The sequence below is a fragment of the Amborella trichopoda genome, chromosome 10, assembly GCF_054954075.1.
Source record: "Amborella trichopoda isolate Santa Cruz 75 chromosome 10, AtrichopodaSantaCruz75HAP2 v2.0, whole genome shotgun sequence".
Lineage (NCBI taxonomy): Eukaryota > Viridiplantae > Streptophyta > Magnoliopsida > Amborellales > Amborellaceae > Amborella > Amborella trichopoda.
Genome location: NC_142345.1, coordinates 43240450 through 43266476, shown reverse-complemented (window position 1 = coordinate 43266476; position 26027 = coordinate 43240450). Strand labels below are relative to the sequence as shown.

The 26027-nt window shown below is 34.9% G+C and overlaps 2 protein-coding genes across 7 annotated transcripts; both read right to left on the bottom strand.

Annotated features, from left to right (window-relative positions):
- On the bottom strand, positions 1-11179 carry CCDA (cytochrome c biogenesis protein family). Of its 5 annotated transcripts, none has more exons than XR_016042245.1 (13): positions 10839-11179; positions 9246-9361; positions 8724-8861; positions 8429-8484; positions 7823-7962; positions 7617-7702; positions 7460-7491; positions 6980-7141; positions 3738-3859; positions 3511-3625; positions 1435-1527; positions 1157-1203; positions 1-331 (listed from the first exon to the last, which is right to left on the bottom strand). XR_016042245.1 is itself a non-coding variant. In XM_006857649.4 (13 exons), exons 2-13 carry the CDS (start codon positions 9310-9312, stop codon positions 256-258), a joined length of 1071 nt encoding a protein of 356 aa, XP_006857711.1. In that variant the 5' UTR covers positions 9313-9361; positions 10839-11179; the 3' UTR covers positions 1-255. The 5 variants fall into 5 exon arrangements, 2 of the variants coding, with proteins under 2 accessions (XP_006857711.1, XP_088705274.1); XR_016042244.1 differs by having other exon boundaries at positions 3511-3611; XR_016042243.1 differs by having other exon boundaries at positions 3787-3859.
- Positions 11180-13591: 2412 nt separating this feature from the next.
- LOC18447555 (BTB/POZ domain-containing protein At5g47800) lies at positions 13592-25966 on the bottom strand. Of its 2 annotated transcripts, none has more exons than XM_020675631.2 (5): positions 25522-25966; positions 20981-21101; positions 20298-20367; positions 15854-16963; positions 13592-14764 (listed from the first exon to the last, which is right to left on the bottom strand). In XM_020675631.2, exons 2-5 carry the CDS (start codon positions 21037-21039, stop codon positions 14141-14143), a joined length of 1863 nt encoding a protein of 620 aa, XP_020531290.1. In that variant the 5' UTR covers positions 21040-21101; positions 25522-25966; the 3' UTR covers positions 13592-14140. The 2 variants fall into 2 exon arrangements, with proteins under 2 accessions (XP_020531290.1, XP_088705272.1); XM_088849146.1 differs by having other exon boundaries at positions 20995-21101; positions 25522-25958.
- Positions 25967-26027: the final 61 nt, after the last annotated feature.

Genomic DNA, 26027 nt, shown 5'->3' with positions numbered 1-26027 from the left:
TTTCCAGTACAACGTTTAAGCTGAAACTATTATTTAATCACTTGGTACACAAACTAAATCCACATAGCCATGACGTGTATATGCGCATGCCTTATGTCAAATTTATACATCTAGCATATGGCTAACACAAGTAAAGATGAATGACTAATCATTCTACAGATATAAATATTAATTCTATACACCTTACATTGTGCTCTTTGTCGAGTACAAAAAGGTCGAGCTTCCCTTAATATATGTCATTCTAGTTTTGAAGGTCTAAGACATTACTGTTGATGCCGGAAACAACTTATCCAGCATAGTGTATATTCCACCACCTAGTAGGAGTGCCCCACTGCAAAACCATCCAAAGATTCCAAATGCAGAAAGAGAATAACAATTCTAGTAGAGATGGTCTTTTGGTTCAATGAAAATAATAAACTAATTTGCATGCGAAAGAAAATTGCCGTCAATAGCTCACTAGATTCATATAGGACTACAGTAAGTCTTGAAATGAGAATTTAAATCTAGCGTTAAATCACTTAAGCTTCCCCTCTAAACTGACATTTATATAAACAAATTTATGGGGGATGGCAGAAAGAAGTGGACTTGCTAAAATAGCATGAAGACGAGGGCTAATATACATAGTGGAGTAACATCCAGCCCACCATGGGATTGGTAGGCAGGGTAATTTCCATCGTCCACCTTGTGAAGCCTTTACTCAGTTCATCATGCTGGACGGTGTATATCATCCTGCCCATTGATCTGACGTCAGGCATGGTGGTATTACCCTATACTACAATAGGCTGACACACACCTGATCAATGCCTGTATTATCATTAGATTTTGAATATCCATTACCTACGCACTAATGACCAAATACTAAATATTTTGACAAACAAGCCTTCATGGACCAGAGATGTTTTCGACAAGCAAGCCCTGAACCAACGAAGGCCGGTCTCTGGTTACTGCAAAACTAAATTATTGGCCTTTGTCATAGACAGGTTCTGTTCTCTCAAGTGATATTGGTATCTGCCAGGTGACTTAAGTGATATTGCTATCTGCCAGGTGAAAAGAAAACTGCTTCCAGATTCCTTGTTTGGTTTTCCATATTGTACGCCGCTTTTCCTCCACCATATTATGCACTTATGGTTACATATATTGGTTCAAAGGAAAATACCTCACTGGGTTGATCCATGATGAGAACTTGCGAAAGGAAAGTAGGCTCTGCATATAAGGACATCAATCATTGACATGTAATCGCAATGAACCACGCCAATAGGCTAATCGAAGTGCATGTATGAATTCGGAAAACAACACTTGGAATTTTTAGTTTCAAATAAGTCCATTCCTTTTCTGAAAATTTTATGGTCTAAAAGTAGATGCTATCCAAGCAATGGATAATACAATAAAGATGAGGTAAGATAAATGAAATACACAAGAAGGGGACCCAAATACCTGTAAAGCACTGGCAAAAGAGGCAGCAAGTAGAAGTGGAGCCACATAGCCGGTTGTATATGTCAAAAGCAGGCTACCCCCTATTACTGGATCCTGTTTTTGAAAGCTTTCAGATGTAAGTCATCACTGTTCACATCGATACATTACAGATAATCCATGATCAATGGAAAACAGTATGAAAAAAATGCAGATCAGACTCTGGACTTGATCCCTGCCTGAGTTGAGTAACTCGGGCGAGTCTGAGTGGACTTGCCTGAACCATGTACATGCCCAAAAAGGGCTAAAAATTGGAAATGAGGTTGCAAATTTTTTGTTTAGAAAAAGAAGTAAAGAGCAACCTAAACCATAAACAGCATTAAAAGTCTAAAAAAGATGGAAAAAAAAAATATATAAAATATGGAATTTGGAAAAAAATGATTTGCAGTTGAAACAATCCAGAAAAATACAAAAAAGGGAAAAATAGAAAAACAGGGAATATGATAAGAAAGGCTCACAAAGAATCATCAAAAATCAAAATTATAGATAATCATATTCATACATTCATTTATTAAAAAATATAAACGTTATTTTTATATTTTTTATATATTTTTAGATGATGTTTCTATAAGGCCCAGGCTTTATGAAAATAAAATAAAGCCTCGCCTTAAATGCTCATCCAAAAAGCACTTTGGGCCTCCGAAATCTTCATGATGGCTCTAAAATCACTTTCCAATACCGATCATAAAATTTGAAGCTAAAAAATGCTCCAGATCTTGCCAATTTATGAACACTTATTTTTAGGGCGAAATGAGTGATCTAGATAATGTGTTACAATGCATATTATTTTTAGTGCTTAAAATCCTATTCTTTTTCCACAACCATAACTGTCAAGGCTGAGATGATCAATTTGAAGGTTTTCTGAAGCAAGAACTACAATTTTTGATGATTTTTAAGGTGGGGCTTAACTTATTTTGATAGGGCTGCAGCCCTAACAAAACTTTTTTTTTTTTTTTTTTTAAATATAGGAGTAGAGACAAAGAAATAGTTAAGATTGACAGCCAAGAAATATCAAAATGAGGGCACTTTCGATATCTTGGGTTGATAATCCAAAAAAATGGAGAGATTGAGGAAGATGTCGCACAGAGAATTAGAGCTAGGTAGGCAAAGTTGAGACGTGCAACTAGAGTTTTATGTTATCGCCGCATACCAATAAAGCTGAAGGGCAAATTTGATAGGACATTTGTGAGACTAACTTTATTTTATGGGGGGGAATGTTGGGTGATCAAAAAACAACATATTCATAGAATGAGTGCAGCTGAGATGAGGATGTTGGGATGGATGAGTGGCAACAAATGAAGGGATAAAATTCAAATTGAATACATTAGGGAGAATTTAGGTGTGGCACAAAAATACATTTGAGAGAATTTAGGTGTGGCACAAAAAAATAACTTTTATATAAGGTTATATAAATTTTTAGTTAATTAAATAAGGGTAAATTTTATATAAGGTTGCAACCTTAAAATGTAGAATTAAAGATCGAACTCAAAAATCCATCGGAAAAGGTTGTTTTAATGTTGGAAAACCCTTTAATTGATCATCTTGACATCGAGATGTATGAATATGGAAAAAAAAAGATTACGAGTCCTAGAAATAGTGTATCTTGCAACAAATTATGTAGACTGTCCATTTTCAAGATTTTCATATGTTTATAGATCTACTTGATTTTATAACCATTTTTAGAGTTTAAAGTTATAATTAGATATAAAAATAGATTTACAGATAATCCTAAGATTTTTTACACCAAAATTACATTTTATGATAAATTTGGAGGTGCGCCTTAATTGGATTGTTTAAGGTTGCAACCTTATAGAAACCACACCCATTAAATAAACACTGCAGTTCAGAATGACAAGATACATTTGAGAAACTCTTCAATATTGAGAGAAAAATAATGAAAAAACTAATCCAAATATTAGTGCGTAAAGGTAACAAAAAATGCATGGAAAAACATGAGTACTGATATATGTCAGAAAGAAAAAAATAAATGACAGAAAAAATCTGTTTATTTAGTTTATGGCTGCTAAAATTTAATTGAACCTTTGAGGCTGCCACATATCCAAGCAAAGTTGCAAGAACGGGTGTACTGCAAGGTGAAGCCGCTAAGGCAAATGTGAGTCCAGCCAAATAAGCTTGCACACCTGAAACACCATATCTGCATAATTTTATTCAAGATGATACAATATTGACAAACTGACAACAGATGTATGACTGAGCAACATCAAATATTATAAAGAGAGCATTTCAAGAGAGACCACTTTACTAACATAGCTGGTGCCCAAAACACATGACAAAGATCATAGTTTTAAGAAGTACTTGATGGAAAATTGGCAGCCACAGCTCGTGCATCAAAATCATTGAAAAAAGAAGGTAGCTGGAGCTCAACAATCTGCATCATAAAAGACATGAATAAGCTACCCAGGCAAAGGGTATCAAAAAGGTTCGAGAGAAGAAAACAGGGACAGAGAGAATAATTTCTTGCTTGAGGAACATGAGAAGAAGAATATTATTGAATAGCAAGAATATCAAAATAAAGTTTATGCTTGCCATGAAGCTGCATGACCATATAGAATATAAAACTTAAAGCCAACAATGAGTGGTAGAAGATTTGGCTATGACCCCAAATCATTATGGAAATCTATACGGTACAACCATTGCAATCTGGATACAAATAACCTTATACAACAGTGTGATATCACCATAGAAAGCTAAAGACAACATCCAACACATATAAACCTGAAATAATTAGACGAACCAACACCTAAAGTCGTGTTCATTTAAGTGTAATAAAGTTTGACAAGAGTGATGCATCAGTCTCCAGTGAAGTGTTTTGCCATTGGATATCGGATATCTTATAGTAGTCAATTTCAGGAAGTTCTTTCTCCATAATCTTTTCCCATTATAATTGAGTTGATAACTGTCAGTTTGCAAAGACACAAATTGACAATAGATCATCAATGCTTATGTCCAGTTTGACCAATACCACTTTGGTAACTGTGCCTTCTACTTTTGTAATGTATGCATATTGTATACTTTTGTATTTGTGTAAAGTATTATATCTTTTATGTGTATGTAAACTCTGTATTCAACGGATTTGTTATTTGCACGGTTAATGAAAATATAGTTTCATCGGTTTGATCACCAATAGCCTTTTGACAGATTGGAACAAATCAGTCCCGGCTTGGCAATGTTGCAACTTGGTAAACAATCATAGTATCACAACTTGAGAAAGAATTGCTTCCAAATGATAGATGTCATAATGCTTCTACCACTATAGAACATATTTGAAAGTCAAGTATGATTTGTATTTCAGAAAACTGTTCTTCTAAAACCATGACCATGTTTGGAAAAAGAAAAATGACAAATATAAAAGTAAAGTCTCAAAAGGCCACAAAACCCATGGCAATCAATACACGTGTATGAAAAAATATTTATTATTAATTAGAAAGTCATTTGAAAATGGAAAAAGTTTATATAAGTGTGATGCTCTAAACAATCAAATTTGAGTGCACCTAAAAAATTTCACTAGAAGAGGTTGTTTGATGCCCAAATATCCTCAAATTGATCATCTCGACCTCAAGATGGATGGACATGAGAAAAAAAAGGATTACAAGTTTTGGAAATAGTGCATCTTGTGATGTATTTTTGGACTGTCAATTTTCCAGATTTTCAAATTTTCATAAATCTGCTCGATCTACAATATTTTTGAAGCTTTAATTTTTATAGTTAGAGATGAAAATATATTCCAAAGCTATCATAAAGATTTCCAATATTGAAACCACATTTCTCGACACTATTTGAAGGTGCACTTTACTTTGATTGTTTAGAGTTTCGGCTCTATACAAACCGCACCCTTTGAAAATTAAGTTATTCCACTTTTATCCTACAACTTCCTAAACATAAGTTCTGTTGCTTCAAACATTCAGTGAATGTACATCTCTGGAAATTTTACAATGCAGAAGACCAGATCTACACGGGTTCCATGTGATTAAAAATACCTGAAAAGAAACAAAAAACGTTCACTTGAAAATGTTTCAACAGTGTATAATAAGAGTAACATAGGGATGAGTATGACAAGGACATTGATCAAACCAATTACAATCATTACATATTAGTAGCGTTAAGTATATTTAGAAATTACAGAGAAATTTCCATGCTTTTGCAGTGGAACCACCAATTGATATTCAAATATGACTAATAGAAATGTCCCTTGGATCTGACAATGTATGCTTCAGAAAATCTACAATTTCACCAAGAGAATCGTACAGTGTGAAGTTTCAAATGGTTTAAATTTGTAAAGAAACTATAGAGAAATGCCTGGAAATGCAATGAGCACTTCAGGTTTGGAAGTAGCCATTTTTTTTTATGGGATATAATCTATGCTGCATGGATTCTTTTGTTTGGGAACTCCTTCCATGTTGGACACATATCGAAACCATCCTAGACAGATTCTTTTGGATCGTTCTTCTTGTTTTCTGACCATTGACCATTGACCACATCATTGGTTTAAACTCTAAACTTTGATCTTTTTGCTTTGAGTAGAGAGATTTAAACTTTGGAAAAATGTTTGAATTAAACCAAGGCATAAATGAGATGTCGGCCACTCGTCATGAAATGGAAGACTAGTACAAATATTGGATTTGTTAGCCATGTCACCAAACCTTCTTGTTGGCAGAATGGGGAACCCAATGCCGCATACCCCTCTTGGGAACTTACACACAAGAATCTGTCCATGTAGCATACGATGTAATTTAATATAGTTCAAGGAACCTCCTGGGAGAGGATAGAACTCCAAAAAACATGCATTTCCCAGGTGATTTGTGGTGGCAAAAGCCTATGCTTTGCACTGATCACAGTTCCAAGAGATGGGTTGTAATATAACTCCAAAATGGGAGGTTGACAACATGAATAACAATGTATAGAATTATAATTGGCATATTACAAGATATTTGTTGAATATCAAATGATATTAGGTGAAAGCCTTTATCCAACACAGAATCATGGGTCATATATGATATGTTCAACTGCTTTCAGTGGATGAAGTTTGGTGTGAGTTTTGCCCAACTATGGAAAATTTGTGGAAGAAAAACCAGCTTCAACATAAGTATTTTTTAAAATGCCTGAAGTGAGGGCCTATTGCTAAAATTTGGATAAGAAAATTGGCTATTCTTATTGACTAATTGTTTCTCTCTTTCTAAGATATTTTGCAAACCAGAAAGTGCCAGAAATTCGGTAATAATTATGAAAAGGAAGTTCTCATCCCTCATCAAAACTTACAAAATCAAAATTTCCTATCTTAGTTTGTGTATTTTCATATGCTGACCTCTATGTTATTCTGTTGCTTCCGATCAAACATTTTGTGAATATTGTGAAAGAGTTCTTCTAGAAGAAACTAAATTTTAAAATCCATTATACCAACTTCCCAAGTAATACCGGATAACAAAAATGCATGTCTCAGTCACATGAGGCATTAGGTCATAATCATGTAATAATTGTGATATGTACTAACCTCTAAAAGATTTAAACCCATTATAATAGCCAATCCAGAAGCAGCCAATGGAAGTCCCTGGCCAATCTGTCCATAAGCTTTCCCAGCAAGGGACGCAGCAATACCCAATATTGCCAGTGTTGTAGCCAGCCCTAGTGCAAAGGCCAGTGAATCGCCAATTATCTGCGAAAAAGTTACATGACAAAATTGCTTAAAGAAAGATTAACAAATCGATTACAATGTTCTAATTGACATCTAATAGAATTTCCAATCATCGTCATTAGAGCCTTTTCCCAACTATTTGGAGTCGGCTACACGAATCCTGATCAGCTATTTTGCTCTATCAAGGGTCATACTCTTAGTGAGGCCATAAGTCCCCACATCTAATGGAATTTCCAATAGTACATTTATATTGGCAATAAAACAACTTGGAGATCCAAGAACATAACTCAGGGTAAGAACTGTAATTGAGACTTGTGACAAATAAAACAGGAAAGTCACCTGTGCACGGCTTTTGCCAGATCCAAAAGCTCCTGGAAAATTCCGATTATTAACCATGTATCAGGCCTGCTGGAACATGAAGCAACTGACGGGACACTGATGACATGATGTACAAGAATGTGTTTCAAAGTTGAGAAAATTTTCATGCATTGTTTACCTATGTAACCAAGTGTCAAAGGCAATACACTTAGAGTACAAGGGGATAAACTTGTTACAAGCCCAGCACCAAAAATAACAGCTAGACTGCAAAACAGAAACAATAGATAAGCAACGACAATTTACTAATTTGAGTGATATCAGAATGATTAAGGAATTAAGAAATCAAGTGCTTGTAATACAAGGCCAGAGAAAGTAGCATCAAACCTAGTGAAACTGAGTGCTGTCAACTGGCTTTGAACAGCTTCATTAGCTTGCTGGCCAGCATTATATAAGAGACTCCCAAACCAATCTCCGAGGCCAGCATCAGCAAAAACAAGAGTGGACCATATGTCATGATTTGTGCCCTACACCATTAAAAAAATCCAGAACAATGAAGACAAGGTAAAGGCCTCAACATATCAGAAAAGTAAAATTGGATATTCAATTATCCTCATTCTATCAAACATGTACAAAAGACAAAAGCATGCATCTTCATGATATAATGCTCACATGTCATGCATAACATATACATAAAACTCAAATGAGTGACAGGTTGCAGGGTTAACATGAGGGTGTCAAGATGAAACAAACACATGTGCACGCAAGGCGATGCACTCATGTACACAAGAGTTCCATGTCATGAACTTTTGAAAGATATATAGCAAAGATTAAAGATGGCCAGCTATTGGCAGCAGGCTTTGGAATATAAATCAAGACAGAACGGATCTACAGAATAGGTTTATAGATTATGCGATACTTTTGGATGAAGAATTCATGCTTTGACAAAGCATTAGAGGGTTCATAAAATGATGAAGTAAGAGGAGTCCTCACCATTGCGTAGTTTCCAGATACGGCGTCTGCAGTATCAATTGCAACCAAAGTAGCCACTGAAACAAGAAATAGAAGAATTGGTCTTCATGAATTAAGCCAACAATGCCCTATTAGTTTGTATGATGTATATTTGCAAGAAAACAAAGCAATGATGATTCAACAACAAATGATACTCGCTGTCAACAACAACATGAAATCAATTTTTAATAAGTAGCTAGGTAAAATTAATCCCATGTTCCATTTGTAGTGCTTAAACATAAGGGATGCAATTCCTCTAACAAGACAATCAATGCACCTGTAAAAGTACTCATTGCAGTGCCTAGCTGAAACCTGTTTGTGGTTTTTGTTGCTTGCAGTTCAGCGCTATTTCTTCCAAGCATTCTAGGACCAAAATATTTGTCACACATTGTGATGGGTGCTTTGTATTCCTTACCTAAGCAATCCAAAAAAGCAACATCAGCGAAACCTTAAAAAAGAATCTCAAACATAAATATTATAATAACATATAAAAGAGAAGGACATGTTATCATCTAAAGACATATTGCAGACAAAATAGGTTTGCTTGTGCTATGACAAAGTGAGAAATGAATTATACCTAATTGGTCAAGGGTCCATAAAGCACCATTAAAGGGAATTTAGGACAAAAAGCACTTGCCGAGGGATATTAAATTTAACCTTGATTTTAGTTATATTCATGTAAAAGTACAGATCAATACTTTTTATTTGAGAGCTTATTTTCAAGAATAAACTTGAATGTGTATATCAATGTATGCATGAATTGAATTTGAACTAGAGTGTTTCAGCAATAATTACTCACTTCTTCTACATGGTGATTCTCTCAAAGAACCTGCTGAATTGTTCCACTGGCTAACAATAAGAGACATCTTCTTCTCAAGAAATACAAACAGTTGGTCTATGAAAATTTAGATATGCCTGCATTGAGAAATCAACAAAACAACAAATTAGATCAACCATACCAACCAAGAGATAGTTGAAGGCTCAAATTGCATGAAATGGCTCCACTTAGAAGATGCAGAGTGGTGCCAAAAACATAGTTAATCTACCACAGCTATCAAGCAATCTTGATAGCAGGTGCTATCAAGCAACCTCAATAGCAGGTGGTAGTCATATAAAGGCTTCAAAATTATTTTTTTTGGGTAGATTAGTGGGAATGGAAACCTAGACCGGTAGATGAGGCTCAAGTGGTGCTACCACTACGACCTCAATCATTTAATTGTTTCTTATATGGAGCTATTTAAATTCCATTATCTGAACCATTGTGCTGGGACTTGGCTGAGTAACTCAGCTTCGCCATGCCCAGATAAAGGCTTAAAAAATGTATAGAAAAGTAAAAAAAACAAATTTAAAAAGAAAACACAAGCATAATGGTTTTAGAAGATTTTGCTAGTTTTTAAAATCATTTGGGCACTTTCATATTTCCCTTTTATTTAATTTTTTTGTGAAATATTCAAGGTGTAAATCCACTTTTTCAATAGTCCATTTTATAACTTTTGTTCATCTTACTTAGTCTCCTAATGCTTATATTAACCATTTGAACTTTTCTGAATTCTACATATTTTTTAGAGATGTTTCACACTTTCTTTTAATTTTTTTTACTTTTTTTGTGGCATAGTACTCGGACTCGGCCCAAGTTACTTGGCTAGGCCGAGGGCAGAGTACCTTGGCCAAGTCGATTTTCTGTACACTGATCACAACACTAACAAATTGAGAAGGTCATTGCATTGAACAATAATAGGTGCCTGATTCATATCAATCACATCTGTTGTTTATCTTTATGCACTATACCCACAATGGAAATCGTTAAATGCAAAATATCCTACAAAGTTAAACAGTAGAAGAGGGAAAATAGTGTCCATCAACAGCATCACAAAATAACCAAAAGAACAGAATATACATCTATTGTCAATATAATAAATAAAAGGAGGATGAAATTGAAGTAATTTTCTTTATTTTTTTTGTCGTTTCTAGATTTTTATAAGATAATATATTAAGCATGAGTCTCACATACATGGAGTCAATTTGAAGTCAACATGAGCTCTACCATAGGATCAAGCATCTCTTGGTTGTCTTTGATTCTTAGTAAAAAGTCTCCATGTATATCAGCTTGTTTTTAATTTAACTCAGAAGTTCCTAAATCGATCACCTCGAGTGAGAGAGGCAAAAGTAAATCTCTGAATCCTCACACAAAATTAGGGCACAGATGAAAGAATGACAATCATAATAATTTCCAGCCAAAATGAAGCCCGAGCAAATTAGGGTTTGAAGATATTCTGAATCTGGAGAATAAAAACCTTTCAATTCTTTCTCCATCTATTTATTGAACGTTTCAAGAACCAGAACAAAACTTTTACCAAAAAATATTCACAAAACAAACTAGGGTTCCTCAAACCTGAAGAATCAAGGGCCCTGGATTTTCCGGCAAGGATAGCAACCGGAATATTTAACGGAAAATTTAAAACCCGTGGTTTTTGTATTCCCGGAGAGTAATTTAGCCGGGATATTTGCCCGGAAATCGTCCTTTCTACTTTATCTTTCTCCTTAAACAAGAGCCGCAAAACCTGTGGCGCCAAATAAATTTGGATTTTGAAAAGAAAAATTGGGAAAGGAATTGCGAAACTTATATCTAAACTACCCTTTTGCATTAGATGCGGTTTGTATAGTGAAAGAGGCTGTAAACAATCAAAAGTAAAGCTTCAATTAGTGCCGAGAAATATAGTTTCAATACTCTGAAATTTTTGTCATAGCTGTAAAATATATTTTTATATTGAATTTAAAATTTACAACTTAAAAAATAGGGTAATTTGAGTATATATCTATGAAAGCTTGAAAAACTTGAAAATTTGTGGTCTACAATGCATTACAAGATGCATTATGTCAAAAACTTGAAATCCATTTTTTTTCATATCAATTTCAAGATATTTGAGCATCAAAACAACCTCTTTTAGTGAAATTTTTGATATGCACCCTAATTTGATTATTTAGAGCCTCGCACTTATATAAGCTTTTTCCAGATTTTTAATAGGCAACAAAATTGCAAGACTATTATATGTTCCTGTGTGATCACCATTCACCCAAAATTTAAAACCTAGGCGTACTTTTATGAGCCCAAGTTTTTTAGTTGGAAAAGCGTTTTATGCGTTCCGGCATTTGTTCGACCCCGGAGGCATAAATATTCATCTTAATGGTGGAGGTAGATAGGTGGTCCTTCAAAATAAAATTACATTATTTTTTATAAATTATCATTTTTAATTTTTACAATTTATTTACTGTTACATATACATAATTTCCATGTTAGAGTCCATATAAAACTAGGTCCAATTTCAGAAAATGAATTTTTAAGAGGGGATTCATTTCTACAAATGAACAAGCCACGTCCTGCTGAGACTATTTGAGATCTAACGCCCTCAACCCATTGACCAACCTATAAACAAAAACAAAAAAAAGTGCATATAGCATTGCTCATGCAGAAAGCACTGTGCTTGCTCTCTTGGGCAAAAACAAACTTGTGATTTTGTTCTCTAAAATTTTGGGATTCATTTAGAATCATCTATTTTGTTCTCTAAAATTTTGGGATTCATTTAGAATCACTAGATGAGTAGTCAGACCTTTAAAAATTGGACAGTCTCCATTCAAATTTAAGTTGAAGTTTTTTCTAGCCAATTTAAGATTTTTTTAGGAACATATAGAATGTTGATGAGTTTTTTTTATTTTATTTTGAAGTTAGCTGCAAGGTTGAGGAGGATATAACTCTCAATTTGGGATCCTATAATTACTCCTAGAGAGGGTTTTTCAACCAAGGAGGCACATAGCAATAGTAGTATATGGGCGAAAAGTAAAGCTGCATCTCAAAACTTACTACCACAATATATAGTTCCTTTGCTGGAAGGCCCTCAAATTGGTCATTTTAATTTTGGAAATTAGAATTTTAAAAAGATGGTTGTCAAGCAATAAATATAATGTATCTCTTAACACATTTTTTGAATTGTTTATTTCAAGTGTTCACAAATCTATAAGACCTGTATTATTTTTAAAATTCCAAATTTCATAATCAAGGATGCAACTAGATTCTTAGGCCATCATGGAATATCTCAGCACCATAGTTGCATTTTCCAATCGGGTTTTGAGGTCCGAAATTACTTTTGATCATAAAGCCTAGGCCATACGCTAACAACATCCAAAAGGAAATTTCATGTGCACACTTAAATGTGCCTCAAAAGAGTAAAGAAATATACACAATGTGGCCATTTACTTTTAATACAAACATATCAAAATCATTATTGACCATTGGATGTGAAATGGGGTTGTTGAAGATGTACCATTTATCGGACACAAAGTCCAAAATAATTTTTTTTTCGAATGTTGTGACATACTTTAAATATTGGATTTCACCTCTAATGGCTAAAATTATAAAAATGATCTCCTTATGCCAAAAGTAAATAGCCTCATAATATACCAACCCCAAAAAATAATGCCCTCCAATTAAATGACTTTCCAAATATTGGACCATCTATTCTACATTTTAGACACTCAAAAACTACTTCTTTCCCTCTTGAAAATCCTCATTTAGTAATTTTAAAATCGATCCCATATTTTCAAATTAAAAAATCCTAAGTCATCCTGGGAGTATATGAACAGTGTTCTCTAACTGGAGTTCACCCTTTGAGTGCTTTTCCAAGGAAACTGCAAGACATAAGATGCAAGTTTTTATGGATCAATTAGACACTCAATTCAACAAAACTACTACTACTACTATACTCTCTCTTTGAGTGAACCAGAGGAGAGGAAGGCCTCCCAACCATTTCATTACTAAATATTGAGAATTTTGAAATCAACAAACCCTTTATGAAGGCAATTGGATACATGAAAGATCTAACAATCTCAATATTTGCCCTTGTAGGGGTGGCAATCGACTCGACCAGACTTGGGACTCAATGGGTAGACCTGACCTCAGGTCTAGGTATGAGTCGAAATATTGGATTCGAAAGGTTAAGTCCGGGTTCAAAACTTGGACCAGAATAATATTGGGGTTGGAGTCCACCGGACCCGACATAAATAATATGCGTATATGTGCTTATTCATAAATATTGCAAATACGTTTGCTTCTAAGGAGTTTCTAGTTATTAAGTAACACAATAACGAATATGAGTATACGTGGATATTCATAAATGTTATGCAATTCCATAAATGTTGACAATAATACGGATATTCATGAATGATGGTAAAAACAAATGAAAAAAAAAAGAAAAAGAAGCTCATAGTCAAGGCAATGTACCCGACCTAGACCCGATGGGTAGAGATAGGTGTATGAGTCTAAATTTTGGAAGGTCTAAATCCAAAACTTGGATCCAAATACTATTAAGGTTCGAGTCCGGGTCTAGCTGACCCTACCAGAACCCGCCCCATTGCCAACCCTTTTGACCTGAACCCTAAGAAGACCCTTGTCTAAGATGTACTAATTCATATTCTTCTATGCATTCTTTTGGATTATATCGAACAACGAGTTAGGAGTCTCTCTCTCTCTCCATTCTTCTCTTCAAGCCATAAGTTCACCCCATATGCATATATACAGAGAATAATATCTCTGTCATCTCCCTTGAGAGAGAAAAGAGAGCAACATCTCCATCATCTCTCTAGAGAGAAGAGAGAGAGACATGTCTAACATTTATAGAGAGAGAGAGAGTAATATCTCTATCATCTCTCTTTTACGATGTTTCTCTTCACACCAACAACGTTCACCCCTCCCTTAGACGCAGTCCTAATCACCACTCCCCCCTTAAATCTCTCTCCTCCACCCCTATTCTCACCCTCTTCTCTCTCCTCCCTCCCCATCTCCCCCTCCCCAACCTTCATCTTTCCCAACCTCCTCCTCACCTCTTCTCTCCCCTCCTCATTCTCACTCTCTCTTAACCCCTCCTTGCTGCCATTTCCGCGCTTTTCTCTCCCTTCAACTCCCTTAATTACACTCTCTATCTTCCTCCCTAAACCACCTTTCTCCTTTGCCTTGACCTCATCTCTCCTGGCCTCCGAGTGGGTCTTCATTTTCCGCCCTTCTCGTGCTTTTTCAGGTGAAATTCCAGTGGTTTTCCTGCGAATTTCAGGCAACATGGCCCTGAGGTCACTTCTTAGGTTTATGCTTTTGTCTGGGATGGAGGAAATGGCGTTTTTGACATGGTCGGAGAAGAGGACTTGGACCACTACTCGGAGGGGGAGGCGTTCGTTTTGGACAGCATGCATGCACACGTCCAGGGAGAGCTTCTGGCAATCGAGGATGCCGCAGAGCTGCTTCCGGTCCGATTTTGAGAGATTGGGGTGGTCCTAGAGAGAGAGAGAGAGAGTCATTTTAGATGAGGCGTTGGTAAAATTTTAAAAAATAAAGATTATTGAGAGAGAGATTTTCTTACATGGATGAAGCATAGGTAAAATCAATGTTATAAAGTAAGATTCAAACCGAGTAACCGTTCTTGGCCTTACCCAGGCCGAGTACAAGTAACTTGGCCGGATTTGTGGTATAGGTAGTCATAAAAAAAAGGAGAAAAATTATTAAAAATCCAAAAAAGAAAAAGAAGGAAATGTATGTTTACAGTAAGGTTAAGTAAAATAATTCAAAATGACGTTAAAAAAGTAGTAAATAAATAAATTTTAATACATCAATTTGTAACTAAGGGTATTTTCAAAATAACCCAAAAAAGCTAGAAAATATTAAAATAAGTATTTATGATCAGACCACTTTTCAATCTCTATCAAAATGATAGAAAACATAAAAAAAACACACTTATCCTAAATAAATTTCTTATATTTTAATATATTGTATGATTTTTTTAATATCCCCCTAGTTAGACACTAACTCGGGACAACTCTGGCCGGTGTAAACTACTCGGCCCAAATAACTCTTATAAACTACTCAGCCGATTTTTCAATCACCAGGTAAAATCAAGAAGAAATACTGATCGTGGATCCCTATGTTAGTTGCACAAGTATAGAAAAACCACTTTGAGAGAGAGAGAGAGAAAGATACAGCATAGGTAAAATCAAGAAGAAATGCAGATCATGGAAGTATTGCTTCTCTCTATTAGTAGCAAGGATGTAAAAACACCACCTGAGAGAGAGAACATAGGTAAAATCAAGAAGAAAACAGACCATGGATAAGTGTTACATCTATATGTTAATGGCGTGCATATATACAAACAACCTCTTCAAAGAGAGAGAGAGAGAGCTCTTACACAACAAAATCCTAAGTCATATCAACAAGAAATGAGAAAAAAAAATTCTAGGCCTTTTCAAAGATCAGTCTCGCGATAAAAAACGTATGATTATATTCAAAACCATAGAATCTCTCTCTCTCTCTAACACACACACACAGAAGTCGTATTGATCATATTGGAAACCAGTAGGTTCTGGCCATACCTTCAGATAAGCATCAATGGCCATGTAAAGATCGTCATGATCTTGGCGAAACCTCTCCGGTACCATCTCTGCGAGCCTGACGATCTTTGACACCGAAATGTTTGGGTCCCTTGCCACCTGTCCCAAATAGGAATCGATAAGCTTTGCAACCTTCTCCACCCTTGCTGTAATCTGACCCATGTCGGCGAACCTGCTGGATTCCGGCAACTGACCACGCCGGAATTGCACCAAAAAATTCTCTAGTAAATCTCTCACCAAATCTATATCATAGAAAGTAGGGCTCCCAGTAGAAACTTTTGGTATAAGGAGATCACTAACAGAGGCCTCATCTAACTGTAACCCGGCTTTTCTGATAATTCTCACCTTTACCACTATCGAAGCCCCTAGCAAGCTCGCCGACTTTACGAGCTTAATTAGAAACCTCCCGGAAACCACCCCATTACCGGCCGGAATCTGATCCACAATGGCCTCTAGCACTTGCCTCTGCTCCACAACTACCTCATCAGCTTGATTATCAGAAATCCCTATCGTGATGCCATTATCCGGCAACCGACGGGTGGCGTAAACTTCGAGTGCCTGGCCAACGAGAGATGGCGTGATCATGCTACTGGCTTTCGCCACGTCCAAAACTCGAAGGTACATTTGAAGATCTAGACATGAAATGTCCTCCACCCACCAGTCTGGTGGCAAGTTTCCCGTCGATTTGGAGCCCCGGGTGTAGGTGAATGACCACCTTACCCTGGAAGGTGGCGTAACAATCTTTATGACAATCGATTCGATACAACGGTTGATAATTTGTAGGTTCTCCGGCAAGTTTCCAAGTTTCCCAGCGTACTGTAATGTGAGGATGCTATCCTTCCAAGATTGCAATATGCAGGTATCAATGAAGGCCTCTAGCTTTTGGAGGAGAGATGGGATTTGGAGGTACTTTGCCGCAGATCGAACCGCCACGATGTTACGAGAGCTGAGATCGACAGCCATGCCGTAGCAGAACTTGGTGCAGACCTCAAATGTTTCCTCGTCCGCCGGGAAATGAGGAAGCTGAATGTCTTCCGGCTGTGATTCCTGGTAAAGCAGTTGCAGGAGGCTGCATTTCGAGAGCATGGGTAGCTGTAGATTCACAATATGGACGATCAATAGTATCTAGCAGGAGACACATGCATTGCATAATGTATGCTCATGTTGAATATTTCCCGGATAGCAATTAAGCTTCCCCTATAAGTGACATACCAGCTCAGCGCATCATTATTCATGAACGCAATTCTAAAAATAAAACCCCATATTTAAGTAAAATGCTAAAACCCCCACATTTAAGTAAGATGCTGCTAATTTCAAGGTTTTAGATTAATAGATTATCTACAAAGAAATCATTCATCTTTTGTGTATAGAGGTCACAATCATTCTTGTCCCTCAAAATTCAAAATGGGTGGTTGTCAAAGTGTCATTGAATAGACGTAGTTCCAATTTTTTTTTTTTTCGGGACTTCGTGAATCACCCCAAACAATCCAATTTAGCATCTAATGAGTGAGAATGATTGTGGCCTCGATGTACAAACGATAAAATGGTCTCTTTATAGACAATCCCATAGACAAATGGCAGAAGAAAGAGAGTTATTTTATCCTAAAGACAAAAATGAATTTAGGGTTAAAGCTGGTTAGCGAGAATCAAGGCTATTTTATTGCTTCTAGGGCGTTTTCTTTTCATATAAATCACCTAAAATTACAAATTAAATAATTATATAGATGATTAATGTTGGTCATTTGTATTTGTTGTAGAGGTATTTGATGAAATGTCTAAAGGCATGTTTGATTGGTGGAAAAGGGATTTGCGTCCACCAAACATGAGAGGGAGCGGCTTCCATGAAGCAACATCAAGAAATGTTGTTTCACACCCCGTCGGAAGCTGTGACTTCCATTTTGCAGCTTCCATCATACTATATTCAAATGTGGAAGGGAGATTTGGTGGAACTCAGGTGTTCCATGAAGACCTGAGTTCACCAAACATGAGAGGGGGCGGCTTCTATGAAGCAACATCAAGAAAATGTTGTTTCACACCCCGTCGGAAGCTGTGAGTTCCATTTTGCAGCTTCAAGCAGACTATATTCAAATGTGGAAGGGAGATTTGGTGGAACTCAGGTCTCCTGCTCCCCAGAAGTTCATACATCAAACATGCCCTAGAGGTCATGGAAATCCATGTTGAACCCTTTCCCAAGATGGGAGAAAGAAGTGGGCGTGGTACATCGCATAAAGGGGCCATCTACTTGTTTTTCACCATGTCTGCTTATTGTGGTGGTGGTACTAACACAAGCGTAGAAATCTGGTGAGTCAGCCCACACGCCGGTTCGGTGATGGTCGTGGTGGTACAGAAACAAGGGTAGAGTTCTGGCTAGTCAGCCAACGCGCCGGTTCAAATGTGCTTGCTTTTCGGATCCATAATTTCACAGATCAGTAAGTTCGATCATCACACTCGTGAAGCTTGAAAAGAAAAAAAGAATTCTAAACTTCAAAAAAAAGACTATTTTATACCTTATTCGGACTTTATATTTTAATTATTTATCGACCACGATATTTGGTCGATTTTTATAGATGCAAATGCATGAGCCTAAGCTAAAATGCATTTTAAATGATTTAAAAATTAAGATGTAATTCATATCCAAAATCCATGAAAACCAAGATAGACTTATGTCACTGCCGAGGAATAATATTTTTTTCATGAATAAAAATATATAAATTAAAGAAACCTTCTAGCCCCCTTCTCCAGCTAAACTCTTTAATGGTAGGTGTTGAACCTGTGATGTTGTGTTACATTTGTCCACACCTTCATCACCAAGCCAAGGTGACTAATATTCTGGGTAAGTCAGTGGGGAGAAGGCGACAAGCCCCTGCCTGTTTTCATTAATTAGAATGGAGGAAATACAGATCATATCTTTACAACCCTAGATCATATCTTTACAACCCTATAACCCTCTCACGACGTAAAGGTTACCAATTCACATATGATTACATGATATGATACCCCAATAACCAAATCAAATAATCTCAATATATGCTCTCAGGCCTTTTCAAATTAGGATTCTACAAATATTAGAATTAAAGACTTGGTCCAACCTAGTTTGTGATTTTATTAGCATTCACTTAAATATAAATCCATTTTTAGAGACTAAATTGACAACCAAGATATATTCCAATGCATACATCCAATCACATTGATTAAAAAACAAAAGGGAACTTATCAAAATACTCATTAAAGATTAACTATTTAAGTTTTTATCCATATAGCTTGATTTAATTTCAAAATACTTATTCAAACACATATGATGATGAGTTGGAACAGTGACAAATGAGTAAAATGTTAAATAGTGCATCTCTCATGGGTATGTTAATAAATTTCACTAAAAAAACTCCTATATTGCATGAAGACATTCATGACGCATGCATGCAAATTCATACCCATACATCTAAATGAATGTATATGCATGTCTACATAAAAAAATGGGTCATTCAAAATGTGGAAACATGTGAACTAATTATACACTAATACCTCTGCAAACTGAATTTGTGTCACCACAAAGAGGTTATCCCGTTTTTCTATTTTGGGAAATTTATCAAATTATACCTTTTATTTTTTTTGACAATTATCAAATTAAATTATACCTAATTGATAAGCTATTCAACATTTTATCCATTTTTGTTCCAATCATGATCATATGTATTTTGATGTACTTTTTGAAATTAAACCAAAAGGAGTAGTATATTGAATAGTTCATTTCTTACATGCATTTGATAGATTCCCTTTCATGTTTTTTTTTTATTTTAAAATTAAAACAAGATTTTAGTTATCCCATGTGTGTTTAACACCTAATTTAAGATATGAAACATGCTGCGTTCATTGTAATGACATTATAATAATTGTATATCTCCTCGTCTTCCCCTAACAACCCCCTTCCCCTGGACTAAATTAAGCTGGCCTCCAAAAAGAGTAAAAAAAGGTAGAGAATTATAAATTAATTTGAGCAACCAGATATAGTTTTGGAAGCACTCTTTTTTCATTCGATTTTTGTAGAATAATTTGTGGTATTATTTTTTCTCTTAATTTTTTTTCCTCATAATTTTAATATTAATGATATGGATGGAAGTAGTAAGAAAAGATATGATTATTTGGTCAAATTAAGGGTATGACCCTTGATAGAGTGGAATGGCAGGAACATGATTTATGTAGCCAACCCTAAATAGCTGGAATAGGGCTCAAATGATGATCATTAATTTTAGTATTGATAAAATTTGAGTGGTTACTGATTTTGTGTATTTAAGGAAACCATTTTATCAAATTTGATAGGATCTCTATTTTCTATGTGAGAAGTATTATTGTGTATGATAGAGACAAATTAGAAATTATAAAGCCAAATAAAAGAAAGAATAACAAAAAGGTAGCACAGAAAAATCACCTTGTGTAAAAGATATTTTGTGTTTTTTATTTGTATGATGAGATCGGTGGGCTCCTCTGATGAGATGGATCTGCATGAAATTTGGAGACATACATCATCATTATCATTTGAGCCTTATCCCAACTATTTGGAGTCAACTAAATTAGAAGACATAATTTAATAAGAAATAAAATCTTGAACTCGAAAGAAAAGATTAATAATGAGTACAATAAAATTAAAATAATAAATAAGAATGTTACAATATCCTAAAATAGTCTTACCAAGAGTCCGCATTGACGAAAGTGTTTCTTAATGAAAATGGTTTAGATTTGAAAACTATAATTTAAATAATCATGGAGGATCACAAGCGTTCCTGATCCTACTTCTCTCTATGCCTTATTTTAAAAGACGTGTAAAAAAGCAATCTAGATACATTAAAGATGATCATTGTAACTTTAAAATTTTCTTTTATTTGAGGAAAAATTGTCAAAATACTCATATGAGATGAACTATTTAATACTGTACCTATATTGTTTGATTTTACTTTCAAAATGCCATAAAAGGACTCATGATAATAATGTTATAGGTATTTTGATAAATTTCCCTTTATTTTTAAATGATAAATCTGTTGCTTTTTATCCTTTGCATCAAGAACAACCATTAATAAGCATGCAAATTTACTCTTAAAAGTTAAAACTGCTTACCTTATGGCACTTACTGTGAAAAAGGTATCTGGCCTTGTTCCAAGTTTCATGAACTTCATTTTCTATTTGCTTCTTCCACTTAGCATGACATACTCATGCTTCCTAATTCCTTTCACCAAATCTGGATGCATCAACTTTTAATTAGACCTCTATTCAAAAATATTGTTGATGATGATGACCATGATGCCATGAATGACAATTAAATTCAACAATAGGATATGATTGATTTAACATAGAGAATACTTCCTCTAAAAAATACACCCAGGGTCGGAAAAAATAGGCCGTCCAGTCTGACATGGTCAACTCAGACCAAACTTGGATCCAGACAACTCTAGTTGTAAACAAACCTAGAATTGCCCAAGTCTCCTTATAAATTTATTTTCCTCTAGCTTTTAAAAGTTTGGGCTTGCTTATGAGTTGTTGTCTTAGAACCTTCTATCTAACTCGGACAATTCTGAGTAAAACTGGAAAATTTTAATAAGAATAATTTGAAAGTTTAAAATTGGGGAAAGAATGGGAGTCCAAGTGATCCAGGCACATATGGCTTGGCTTAGGCGAGTCCCTGTCAGTCCTGTTATGTTTAAAAATTTTTCTTTTAAAAAATTCCCTAGTCCAATTCTAACTTGTACGAGTTGGACAGGGACCTGGCCCAGACCTAGTGAGTCAAAGCTCGAGCTTTACCCAGACCATGATGATGATGGCCACCATGATGGAAAGCAAAAATGCCGAACATATACTAAATGATAACCATGGTGAAAACTAAGTGAATAACTAAATAATCACCGTGAAATTATGAAAGGCATGGCGATCCAACGCTAACCTGGACTCACTACTATGCACGGTTCGGATTAGCTTTGGATGCAAAGCCTTTATGCAACAAATCTCCCCCTTTGGTTCTTAAAACCTTTGGGATAGGTAAAGACTACCAAACTTATAAAAAATATAAACTCAATTATAAGAAGAATCCCACTTTTTTTTTACAAACTTGAAAAATACCCAAATTCTTTAAAACATATGCCGACCCCTATTTTCCCACTGTTTATTTTTTTTAACGAAATGCTCTTTAGCGATTTGATAGGGCTGTGAAGAGTCATTATAAACCTAATAAGTTCGTGACGGTCCGAGGACCTTTCATGCTCGTGAAAGGCTGGTCTTTTGAGTCCCACAATCCTAAAAGGACTATCATCATCCTAATAGGACTGTGATGACTCTTTGATCACACGATCGGCCATCACGGTCCTACTATAGAGACCAGCCTTGTAACATCACGGGCTTATTAGGTCTATGATGACTCAAGGGCATTTTAGGTTAAAAATAAATTGTGATAAAATAGATGTTTATGTAGATTTTAAAGAATTTGTATATTTTTCGAATTTTAGGAAAAAAAAGGATATTTTTTATAATCACCAAAGGAATAAAGAACTCTTCCTTACCATGTATTCTATGTGAACGTGGAGGAGCTATGCTTACGATGGACGGTCAAGATTATCTCTAGGAAAATGCCTTTCTTGAATCTATGGCGTACATTAGGGAAACCTAAGTTGATCCTCCATTAAAATGAACATCCTAAAAATGGGGTTCTCCCCCCACAACGCATGCATTTTGAATCTACTATTATTGGTTGTCTGTGATATTCTTTTATAATGGGAAAATAAGTCAATAACAAAATATATGGGGAAAAAGAGGAAGAAAGCATAAGAAAACAGCCAAAACTGGAAAAGAAAAATAAAAAAAAGATTTTATTTTATTTATTTATTTATTTGTATGTTTGAGCATAAGGTCCTATTCATGCCCCCAAAAAATGCGACAATGTTTTATGCTGTCCCAAAACTAGTTGAATATCTTTTTGTCTTTGAGGGTGGCTAAATAAAGGGACCTTTCACTACATTGGCCTTACTCCTAATTCTACATTAAATTAAGAATGATTGAGCTTTCCATTTAATACAAAAAACTAGAGAGAGAGAGATTTTACCACAGCATGAAGCAATGTGGGGCTTTTACGGGATTGTAAAATGTGAAAAAGCACCTATATTTAAAAGGGATTTTATACTGCTTGACCATTTTCCTTTGGGAAAAAAAAAAGTCAGAATCACTTTTAGCTATTTATCTTAAGTCGAACAGTTTTATTATAAAAATTGAATTTTTTTTCTAAAATTAAGCCCCGTCAATGTTATACCTCAAGTTGTTTGATTTCATATCCAATGGTGAAAATTGATTGTGCGATCTTGTATTAAAGGTATTAAAGGCAAACGGTTGCATTGCATACTTTTTGTATTTAAAAAAGTAAAATAAAAAGAATCACTTACAAAAGTCAAGCAAAGAATGCATTACTGAATGATACCTCCATTTCGGATGTTATAAATTTTGGAAAATTTAGTTTGAAGTCCAAGCAAGTGCATGCTTCAATTAATCTAAGAAACCCAATCAAGAGCAAGCTAAGTAATCTAAGAGACCCAATTATTTTAAAGATTTTAGAATATTTGGCTTCTATATAAAATATTTTTCATGCTGTTAAATTGATTACATAGCTATCCTCACTCAATGTGGACACTTGTGTTTCTGGTTTTTGGTATGTGTTAGTACATTAAAGACGCAATAATAATGTCTGACACTTAGAAATTCGAATACTTCTTATTAATTGTTTTTTGAAATCTTATTAGAAAATACTTCAATGTCATCTAAAATTACACCTCTTCCTTCACGTGGATAATGCACATAAGCATTGTGTGTGCAAGTCTAGATTTGGGGTTTCCATTTTGAGCACTCATATCTAATAGAAACAAAATTCAGAAATTGTAACAATATAGGAAATATAGGAAAATGTATATTATATATACAATGATAGAGGAACTTTTGAGAAAATAATTATGCCCCACACAAATCTTGTGGTGCTTCTTTCATTATGTATATATATATATATATATATATATATATACTTTCCTATCTTATCATATATAATATAGACTTTTTTATCTTGGTATATGCAATATACACTTTCCTGTGTTGTTATTTTTCTATCTTGTTACATTTTTTAATTTAGTTTCTATGTTTTTCATTGGATATATAATATACACTTTCCTATCTTGTCATAGGCAATATATATATATATTTGCAGGCTCCTACCTGTTTTTTCAATAAATTAGGGAGTTACATTTTGAAGATGCTATACCAAGTTTTTTTTCTTAACTTGACGTATACAATATACACTTTTCTATCTTATGTTGTTACTTTCTTATCTTTCTAATCTTGTTACAATTTCTAAATTTTGTTTCTATTAATATCTACTTAAAACTCATAGATGTGTATTGACAACTCATACATTTGTATTGACAAAAGATGTTTGTCATGCGCTAACCATTGAAACACAAAATATACACAGTTGATGCTTATATTTCATTTTTTGCTTTTTGTGGCTAGCCCTGAGTTCAAGTGTTCTAAAATTACTTTTACTAAAATTTAAGTAAAATGCATTTCATAAATTTATTAAAAGTTTCATGAAATGTAAAAACTAAGCCATAAGTAACCAATAACTATGAAAATTCATATTTATGTTTTGAAAGAATATAAAAAAAGTATTGTATACAATGAGATCATTTACTTTTGATACAAAGAGGTTACAATTACTTATAACCATCATATGTAAAATTTGATTGTTTGGGTGTGTTACAAAGTTCGAAAAGATTTTAAATTCAATGGTCATGATTAATTGTGACTACTTTTTATCAAAGATAAATGCTCTCATTAGATATTTTTCTTATAAGAAAAGTTAAACAACAAGCACTTTTGTGATGTGGCAAATATGAAATACATACTTATCAGGATCTTGGCAATTGAATAAATAAGCAGTCTTGTTCAATCGTAATCAGTTTGATTATTAGTTGAATTGGTTGGACTAAATTAAAAAAATATAAAAAAATAAAATAATAATTTAAAAATATAAAATATATTATAAATTTTTTTTTCCACTTTGTTTAACCCGTTCATCAAAATTCGCAGTCCAACCGGAAAAAACTGGTCGAATATTGCTTTTCACATATATTCAACCAAATTAAGTTTTTAATTTAAAGTAGATCGATCAGGCACCAAGTAGTAGTCTGATCGGCTGTCTAGTTCGGTCTTGATAACTATGATAAAAGCACGCTTTTAACACCACCTAAAGTAAAAAGAAACCCAACGGTATTTTATCATGTGCAGGGATTTTGAGAGCGTGGAGGGATTGACGACCACTAGAGAGAGAGGATGAAATTGGTAGAGAGAGAATGAGAGGTAAAGAGAAAGAGGGCACCATGTAGAGAGATGCTATAGATGGAAAGAATGTGGGAATGAGAGAGAAAGAGAATAGCATATAGAGAGAGGATGAAATGAAATTGATGGAGAGAGAGTGAGAGGAAAAGGACACCAGAGTGAGAGAGAGGGAGCAAGAAAGAGAGAGAAACAGGATACCATATGGAGAGAGAGGATGCCATAGATGGGGGAGAGAGGGAAAATGAATAGGACATCGTTGACAGAGATATATATACCACAGATGGAGAGAGAGATACCTTAAACGATCATCTATCTCTAGCAAAATCCAGGCACCCCATCACTGTTTTATTGCCTCGCAATCGACCTCCTGAGAATGGCACCGAGTTACTGCGTTCGAGTCACCTGAACTTCTTCGCACCGATGCCCTCATCAGAGCTTTCTAGAGAGAGAACCAAATAGGAACCTTAAGCAGCGAATAAAAGGGAATTATGATCATCAAAACCAGGGATTTTCATTGCCGGAAAAACTGATTCCTTTGCCGGAATTTTAGAAATCTGGCAACCGGGAAAATGGAAACACTGAGAAATCCTGCACTATCCAGTGAAGGTGCTGAGCTATCGTGATAAATGCTATAACTTATGGGTCAATATTCCATACTATAGTGCGTGCTCTGTGCTCTCCCAAGATCATACTGGATATTTACTTCCTTGGGTAAAAGACTCATCCAGTACCCTCTCATTGTAAAGTAATCCACTTAAAAACAAGTAAAGGTATCCAATACGTCCTATCACTATTGCAACAA

Bases quoted from the DNA above. Each gene is read 5' to 3' on its own strand.
- CCDA (XM_006857649.4), bottom strand. From the start codon at position 9,312: ATGTCTCTTATTGTTAGCCAGTGGAACAATTCAGCAGGTTCTTTGAGA. The intron at 8,485-8,723 runs GTGCATTGATTG...TTCTTGTTTCAG, and splicing joins TGCAATGAGTACTTTTACAG to TGGCTACTTTGGTTGCAATT. The intron at 7,142-7,459 runs GTGACTTTCCTG...ACTTTTTCGCAG, and splicing joins CTGGCAAAAGCCGTGCACAG to ATAATTGGCGATTCACTGGC.
- LOC18447555 (XM_020675631.2), bottom strand. From the start codon at position 21,039: ATGAAGTTCATGAAACTTGGAACAAGGCCAGATACCTTTTTCACAGTA. The intron at 16,964-20,297 runs GTGATTTTTCTG...GTGAATCTACAG, and splicing joins CAAAATATCTTTTACACAAG to CTACCCATGCTCTCGAAATG. The intron at 14,765-15,853 runs GTATGGCCAGAA...CTCTCTCTCTAG, and splicing joins CCATTGATGCTTATCTGAAG to GACCACCCCAATCTCTCAAA.